Source organism: Alexandromys fortis, unplaced genomic scaffold (assembly GCF_014885135.2).
Source record: "Alexandromys fortis isolate MF-2015 unplaced genomic scaffold, M_Fortis_MF-2015_v1.1 scaffold_146, whole genome shotgun sequence".
Classification (NCBI taxonomy): domain Eukaryota; kingdom Metazoa; phylum Chordata; class Mammalia; order Rodentia; family Cricetidae; genus Alexandromys; species Alexandromys fortis.
The window spans coordinates 224,324-232,479 of NW_026068042.1; the positions used below are offsets into that span (position 1 = coordinate 224,324).

The 8,156-nt window shown below is 56.8% G+C and overlaps 2 protein-coding genes across 2 annotated transcripts; one reads left to right on the plus strand and one right to left on the minus strand.

The window, feature by feature from the left end:
• On the plus strand, positions 1-6,899 carry Tlcd3b (TLC domain containing 3B). Its single transcript, XM_050166008.1, has 5 exons — positions 1-877; positions 1,702-1,785; positions 4,133-4,367; positions 5,334-5,429; positions 5,904-6,899. The coding sequence occupies exons 1-5, from the start codon at positions 753-755 to the stop codon at positions 6,189-6,191; spliced, it is 828 nt and encodes a 275-aa protein (XP_050021965.1). The 5' UTR covers positions 1-752; the 3' UTR covers positions 6,192-6,899.
• Positions 6,900-7,174: 275 nt separating this feature from the next.
• CUNH16orf92 (chromosome unknown C16orf92 homolog) lies at positions 7,175-8,031 on the minus strand. Its single transcript, XM_050165880.1, has 4 exons — positions 7,962-8,031; positions 7,448-7,606; positions 7,290-7,377; positions 7,175-7,196 (listed from the first exon to the last, which is right to left on the minus strand). The coding sequence occupies exons 1-4, from the start codon at positions 8,029-8,031 to the stop codon at positions 7,175-7,177; spliced, it is 339 nt and encodes a 112-aa protein (XP_050021837.1).
• Between the last annotated feature and the right edge of the window lie 125 nt (positions 8,032-8,156).

The following is an 8,156-nucleotide window of genomic DNA, read 5'->3' on the forward strand; positions in this document are numbered from 1 at the left end:
CAAAGCTGCTGCAGGTCCGGTTTCTTGGTGTCTGGTTGGTGCCATCATCTCCCTCCCCCTCTCCCACCCTCCCCAAGCTGGTGGCTTCCCCTCCCCCTCCCCCTCCTCACAGAGGGGGCAGGGGGCTGGGCACCAACTCTGCCATGCCATGTGCAGTGTCCGCACAGGGCATTGGGGCTGTGGCAGCAGCAAGAGGAGGCGGTGGTGGCCTGTGGTGGCGGGAGAGCCGCGTTGACTGGTGACCAGCTGCCCGGCTGCTCCTCGGCTTGCCTCGGTCCTTCCCACCCTCCCTTTTTCTGGGCTGGCACCATCATCCCCCCCCCCCCCCCGCCTCCTTGGGCCCTCCCAGCCTCTCCACGTAAGCCCCCCCACCTGCCGCGGCTCTCCCTCCCCTCCCCCAACTGCATCCTCCTCCTCCTCCTCCTCCTGTCCCCTCTCCTGCTTGGTCCTCTCACCAGGTCCTCCCTTGGTCGTCTCTTCCCATCCCTCTCACTGGCATCCTCCCACCCCCTCTCTACTCTGCCTAGCTAGCTTTCTTTCTGTGTCCCCAGTCTCATTGAAGTCCCTTTATCCCTTGCCCTGGACTAGCCCTCTTGTCCCATCCTGTCCCCGCCCTGGCCCCTTTGTGCCTCCCCTTCCCTCTTTCTCTCTCCTTCTCTGGCTTGCCATCCCTTCTCCACCTCTGACTCCCTCAGTTTGGCTTTCTTGTCCTTTCTGGCCCCTCTGGTCTCCCTGCCTGGGTCCAAGTCACCATGCTCACCCCAATGGTGGCTGGGGGGGTGGTGTTCCCCGGACTCTTCCTCTTATCCAAGAACACGCTCCAGAGGCTGCCCCAGCTGCGCTGGGAGGAAGCCGATGCTGTCATTGTCTCCGCCAGGTAAATGGCATGCCTTCCCTGAGTTCAGCCCCTCTCCCCCAAACAGGCTTCGTGGGGAAGGGGCCCCAGCACCTCCTTGGGCTCTGCAGCAGTGGGGAGGTTTAGATGCAAGCTTCTTTCCCACCTTGGACCTCACCTTCCCCCGAGACCTCATTGAAACTCAGCCATCTGGTCTACTATCCAGCTTGATCTTGCTTGTCCCTCTCCCACCCTCTAGAGCAGGCCAGCATGTGACCAAAGAGTCCCACAAGATACAAGGAGCAAGTCAAGGGGCGAGATCACGCTTTTCAGGGCTAGTGTTTGCGGATCAAGGCACGGAGAAGTAGATGGGGAAACTTGTATATCCCCAGGATAGGGTCATCAGGAAGAGGACCATGGGAACAGTCAAGGAAATAGTGGGAAAGTGGCGGGGGTGCTTGGGGTCACTGTGGGGCCAGTTACTGTAGGTATGAGCAGCGTAGTGAGGGTAACCAAACAGTGCAGGAGCAACTGGGGACTCCTGTGTCCCTCACGGGTCTCTTCCCCCCTCCCCAGGGAGAGACCTCACTGTCAGCCATTCCCAGCACTGGCTCACCTCAGAATGATCTCCCTGGTGTCCTGGGAGGAAGGAGACTCTACTGTCACAAACTAGGAGTGAAGAAGGCTTGGAGAGGCGGGAACTGAGGGATCGCAGCTAAGCGTGGCTTCGCTGAAAGGGATAGCGAGAGAGCGTGGCTTGGGGGGGAAGCTGACGAGAAATGGCCCCGAGAAGCACAGGGTCCACTGTGGCAGCAAGAAGAGAAATGGAGGCACACGCCTTATTTTCCCTCCTTCTGTCTCCCTAGGCTGGTGTCCTCTGTCCAAGCCATCATGGCCTCCACAGCTGGCTACATAGTCTCCACGTCCTGCAAGCACATCATTGACGACCAGTAAGTGCCCCATGACCAAATCTGCCATGCCCCAGCAGTGGAGGTGTGGGAACCAGGGTCCCCCAGATCTGTAGTGGTCCCTGGACTTGGGCCCAGGCAAGTTCATGTGATTGTTGCAACTCAATACCAGGGATAAATTTATCGGACCCTGTCCTAAAGGTCAGAAGCAAGGAAGCAGGGGTGGGTACCAAAGAAACTCCTCAAAGTAATTCCCAGGCAGCTTCCTGGCCTCCTGTCGTGAGTTCTGCGTGCCAATCGAGTCTTGCATCCCTCAGATTCTGTTTCCATCCAGAACCTTCCTGAGTACCTCCTCACCAGGCCCGGCTCATCTCTCAACTTCTTCTGGAGTCCAGTTGTCTCAGGGGGAAGAGAAAGAGATGACATAAGGCCCCTGAGGGTCAGGCAGTGGGGGCGGGGTAGGGTGAAGAGGCCAAAATTTGGCACTGGCAGCGACTGCAGTGTTTGGTGCTTGCCAAAAAGGTCCAGGCCTGAAAGGTGGGGCGGGAGGAGGACGAAGGGGGGGGAAAAAAAAAAAAAAAAAAACAAGCACTGGCCCTGTCCGTGGTGCTGATCCGCCCATTTTTAGCTGGCGGTGGGCTGCATGCTCAGGAGTTTCACTCATACTTTCTGGCTCTTCTGCCCTTCTGTGGTGTCCTCTGAGCCTCAGGGGACATTGTCTGGGTGACCCTGGTCTCCATCCGCCTTCTGGTGTCTATTTGTCTCTTTATCCGGTGAGTGAGTTCTCTCCTCCTAAGCCCTAGAGTGAGGTCACATCCTTCCCCAGAAGGGCTTCTGCATGGAGGCATTGAGCACTAAGTGCCTAGAGCAGTTCTGGGCTCCATGGTGCAGGGCTTTAACTCTCAGGATCCTTCTCCGTGACTTGACTCCTGCTTGCCCTCTCCGAATGCCTTCCGCAGTCAGAGGGTCCATAGGAGCCTGGGCACCAGGCAGTTCCTCCTCACCTGTTCCCACCTAGAGGCCACCTTTTGGCTCTTGCGTTCCCACCCCCTAGTCCGGTCTTGACCCTGTTCCCCCTTTAATCCTCAGGTAGGTGGGAGGGTCGGGGCTAATCCAGGGCAACAGCTGTTCTTGCTTCTGAGCATCTAATTGCTGACAGAGCAGAGATAGAATCTGACACCTCACTTATCAGCTCAGGAGCCTGAGCCCCTCTGGCTCCCCCATAGCCCAGAGTCCCATGAGACCATTCTTCCAGCACATCCCTAGGCAGGCTCCGAGTCTTCTCTGAGCATGGTTGGATCCTGCCAGTATTTCTGCTCTCTATCTCTCGCTAAAGCCTCTCCCCATCCCTCCCTACGTGACTCTGGGCCACATTCCCCTACACCATTGCAATGTGGGTCCTTTTGAAGGTGAGCTGCTCCCCACTTCCAAGCCAGCCAGCCTGGGCAAGCTGGGGCTATTTTGTGCTCACCGCATCCCCAGCCAGTCTGTACCCTCAGTCCTCCCCCCTCACTTGGTGTACGGTGGCCAGCCTTTTGCTCTGCTCCGTCTATCTCCCACCCCCACCCCAGACCCGCCTGAGGACTCCTGGCCTTGAGAAAGCCTCAGTGCTGACTCAAGAGAAAAAGCGCAGCGTTGCCTGTTCTTGTGCTTCCCGTATTTGTTTACTCCAAAGTCTGTAGAACTTTCTCTCGTCTTGGCATCTTTGCTCAGCATTTTCTCTTTACTGCTGGCCGGACCTGAACTAACAATAGGCACACCACCTCAGAGCTAAGGCTAGCTGCCACGACGGCCCTCTGCTTCACTAGGGATGGGCTCCAACCCTTCTCTAACCTTCTTGAGACAGTGGGGCTGATGGCAAGGACTTCTGTGGTTCTCCCTTGGCTGCATCACTTAGCCTCTCCGTGACACAGGGTTTCACGAGCAGTGACCGAGTTGCCGCTGTGTAAAGATTTAAGTACCCGCGTAGTGCCTGGCATGTGAGAAGCTGTCGTGTCAGCTGGTGCTGGGCCACAGGATCGCTACGGTGCTTGGAAGTGCTAACTGGGGCCATCTTTGTATCTGCCCGCATCTCATTCTCATAAATGCTCGTGATCGCCAGCGCTCTGGTCTCCTCTCCCTACAACACTGCAGAGGCAGGGGTGGGTGGAAGGTGAGAAGCAATGACCCTTGGAGAGAAAAGGACAGAGACATGGTGGGTTGTGAGGTCTGTCCCAAACCTCAGAAGCTGAGTGGTGGATCCCCACCTTTATCAGCCTTCAACTCTGGCATCTGCAACTCAAGCCTTGGGGGTTGTTCTGAGAGCCCCCGGGGATGCTAGCTCACTCCCATTGAGCATCCTGCTCCCCTCCGACCTGTCTGCTTCCTCTTCCCTTCCTCCTCCCTGCAGGCACTGGCTGTCCTCGGCCTACACACAGTTTGCGGTTCCTTACTTCATCTATGACATCTACGCCATGTTCCTCTGCCATTGGCACAAACATCAGGTCAAAGGGCACGAAGGGGAAGACGGGACGCCCAGAGCCCCGGGCAGCACCTGGGCCGTGGTCCGCGGCTACCTGCACAAGGAGTTCCTCATGGTGCTCCACCACGCGGCCATGGTGCTGGTGTGCTTCCCACTCTCGGTGGTGAGTCCTCCCTCCTGGAGTCAGGAGAGGTAGGGGTGGCTGTGAAAAGCTGCTGCGCCCCAGCATGCCAGCGCTGCAGTGCAGAGGTCCCGGGTAGTGGGGTTTAGGGTGGGTTTCCTGAGCAGCATTCTACCCCGACCTCAGGAGCTCCAAGTCAGTCTGCAGTGCTTCAGAGCACTGGCTACAGTCTGGGAGGTTGTCCTTCCCTGTGGTGTGAGGCAAGCCTTCCTAAGCCCGAGAATTGTAAAACAGGCAGTACCCCTGCTTGGCAGTGCCCTCAGAGCGCTCAAATTCCAGGACAACATGTCTCTCTGGGCAGAGGAGGTAGCTCCGCTGACACTGTTTCTGCAGCATGTGTGAAGCCGCGGGTTTAATCCCCAGCATTTTGTAAGGCCAGACAGTACATTTGTAACCCTGGCTCCTGAGAGCGGAAGTGAGAAGACAGGAAGCTTAAAATCGCCCTCAGCTACACAGTGGGTTTGAAGCTGGTCTGGGGTACACGAGACTCTTGTCTTACAAAAGAAAAAGCTGCCAGGCGGTGGTGGCACACGCCTTTAATCCCAGCACTCGGGAGGCAGAGGCAGGTGGATCTCTGTGAGTTTGAGGCCAGCCTGGTCTACAGAGCTAGTGCCAGGACAGGCTCCAAAGCCACAGAGAAACCCTGTCTCGAAAAACCAAAAAAAAAAAAAAAAAAAAAAAAAAAAAAAAAAAAAAAAAAAAAAAAAAAACCAAAAAAAAAAAAAAAAAAAAAAAAAAAAAAAAAAAAAAAAAAAGTAAGACAGAGAGCAATTGAGGAAATTGATCTCTGGCCTTTACATACATGCCTGCACACATGTGCATACACACATGAACACACACACACACACACACACACACACACACACACACACACACACACAGAGTCTCTGAAGGTGATGGGAGCCAGGCATGCAGACACAGCTCCTCAGGCCTTGTCTTTTCCCTCAGGTGTGGCGGCAGGGCAAGGGGGATTTCTTTCTGGGCTGCATGTTGATGGCCGAAGTGAGCACGCCCTTCGTCTGCCTGGGCAAGATCCTCATCCAGGTGAGAGTGGATCTGAGGGCCTGAGGGCCCGTGGGGTGGACACGGCCGGGGACTTTAGGGAATCCTCCAAAGACCATGCAACCTCCCAGCATGCTGGTGTGTGGCTACAACCCTAGCACTAGGAAGACTAAGGCATGAAGATCATGAATTTGGGACTAGCCTGGGCTACATAGCAAGAATAAGGCTAGGTGGTGTGGTGGTGGTGCATGCCTTTAATCCCAGCACGTGGGAGGCAGAAGCAGATGGATTCCTGTGAGCTCGAGGCCAGCCTGGTCTACAAAGCAAGTTCCCAGGACAGCCGGGAGTGTTTGCACAGAGAAACGTTGTCTTGAAAACAAAACAACAAAAAACAAGACCAAGAATAAGAGCACTGGCCGGGTGTGGGAGGAGCCATAGGCCACACGGAGGGCAGGTAGCTGTGGGAACCGGCAAGGAGACGGCTCTCCCTGCCCTGCCATGCTGCTCTGTCCACAGTACAAGCAACAGCACACGTTGCTGCACAAGGTGAACGGCGCCCTGATGCTGCTCAGCTTCCTGTGTTGCCGGGTGCTGCTCTTCCCCTACCTGTATTGGGCCTACGGGCGCCATGCTGGCCTGCCCCTGCTCTCCGTGCCCCTGGCCATCCCGGCCCACGTCAACCTGGGCGCCGCGCTGCTCCTCGCACCACAGCTGTACTGGTTCTTCCTCATTTGCCGCGGGGCCTGCCGCCTCTTCCGACCCCGAGGTCCCCCACCACCCTCTCCCTGTCAGACTCAGGACTGAGGCTGTGGCTTGGGAGCCCTCCTCCCCAGCCCCGCGGAGACAGGGCTTTGGGGCCAGTGGGTTGGGGGTGAGAGCCAGGAGTCCCTTGCCTTGATAACCCCAAGACGGAAAGACTCAGAACAGGGAGGAGCTAAATACCCTCAGGAGCTGAGGTCGGAGGAGTGGAAGGCAGGGAGAGAGGGGACCGGGACGGGGATGAAGAGCTTCTTCCGGCCTCTGTGCTAACAGGAGGTAGGGAAGCGGAAGTGTCAGACATTGTACTGAGGTCTGGAGAGCCGGGCTCAGTGGGACCAAGGTGTCAAGGGACAAGGGGGTAAGCCCCGCTGCTAAGGACATCCCAGCTCCGCTGCCGCAAATCCCTCCCTGCTCCCCATCACCTGGGAGACAGAAGACACCCTAACTCATCCTATGTAGGCAGGTGACCCCTACAGTTCCTTCCTGCGGAGACCGATCTGAAGAACCTTATTTATTTTTTCGCCTGTCTCCGATTTGTTGGGGTAGGGGAGGGAGGTGATGGCTCCCTTACAACCTTCCCAGTGCTGAGCAACCCTGGGGGCAGGCAAGGGCGCTAGCCCCTTCTTAGGCTGCACATTTTGCCCTCGGGCCCTGGCTTGTCCCTGGTGCTACAGATCTCTCATGGCTTCCTCCGGTCTGGGGTCACAGACCCTGGGAGGTGCTTTTACAGACCGCTAATAAAGACGATCTTCGTGAACGCCAGCAAGGCTCTTGGGTCCACTTTTTGGGGGCCGGGAAGGGAGGAGGTAAGGGGATAGATACTTAGAGGGAGGAAGGAGGGCATGGACATGGGGTGGATGGCCACAGGGAGGACCACTGGGCAGTCAAGGAAGGAGGAGGGGGTGGGGAGTGGATGGCCACAGAAAGGGTCACTGCGGCAGGAAGGAAGGAGGCACTGCCTTTATTTCTCAACAGAAGACCAGTAGATGCGTAGCACACAGCAGAATCCAGGGCTCCTGTCTGGCTCCTCAGGCCCCTTTCTGGAAGCTCCTGAGGAGTGTGGAGGGAGATCAAATGGGGAGGGCTCATAGGAGACCTGCGTTCTAGGGAAGGGGTAGGGCAGGGCATGGAGACAGGACTCACACGTGTGTGCAGAACTGCAGAAGGAAGAGGAAGAAGGCCAACAGCAATGCGCCCACCAGAATGTGCTGAAAGAGCCCAGGGCCGGAATCTGCCAGACAAGAGCAGAGTTCTCCCAGGTCCTGCTGGGAGGCAGGCCCCTCTATCAAGGCAGTTCATACCTGTCCTTACAAAGGTCACAGGTTTCTCTCCAATAAACTGGGCCACAGCAAAAAGGCTAGCTTGGTCTGAGTCTGGGTAATCAAAGAAGTCAGGCCTGTCTACAAAGAGCCCGGAGTTGGCTTCTGGTATTGAGGCGTCGGTACCAACTCTTCTGGGCGCTAAGAACCAAAGCAAAATCTGTGACAAGAGTCCCTTGGGCCCATGGTGCCTACCCGAGAAGGCAGGCAAACTCAGGGCCCTGCTCCTTTTGTTGCCTGGGCTGGGTGAGCTCCTATTAGATGCCCACCATGTCTGAGATGGGGAGGGTAGCACCCGGATGCGGAATGGAAGAGAAAAGCCTGCCCAAGTGCCTTGGCTCCCCGTTCTAATCCTATCACTTGGCAAGAACGAGAGAGGGGAGGGGAAGGGAAAGGAGAAAGGCCTGGGGCTGGGCTGGCCTCCTGATCACAGCCAAGCTTCCTCCCTATTCTCAAGCCTCCTTCACTCCTGCCGTTCCCGAGTCCAGCTTCCCACCTGTCTCTACAGCCCCCAGCTCAGTCATCCCCACCCACAGGCACACAAGCACCCACTGCCACAGCTCCATAACCCCTTCCCTGCTCTAATTCTGTGATTCTATGATGTCACAGGCCAGAGCCATTCCGGGAGTCTGACTGTGGGGTGCTTCCAGTTCCTGACGCAGAAGAACCCCCGAGCCTCATCCTTGGGGAT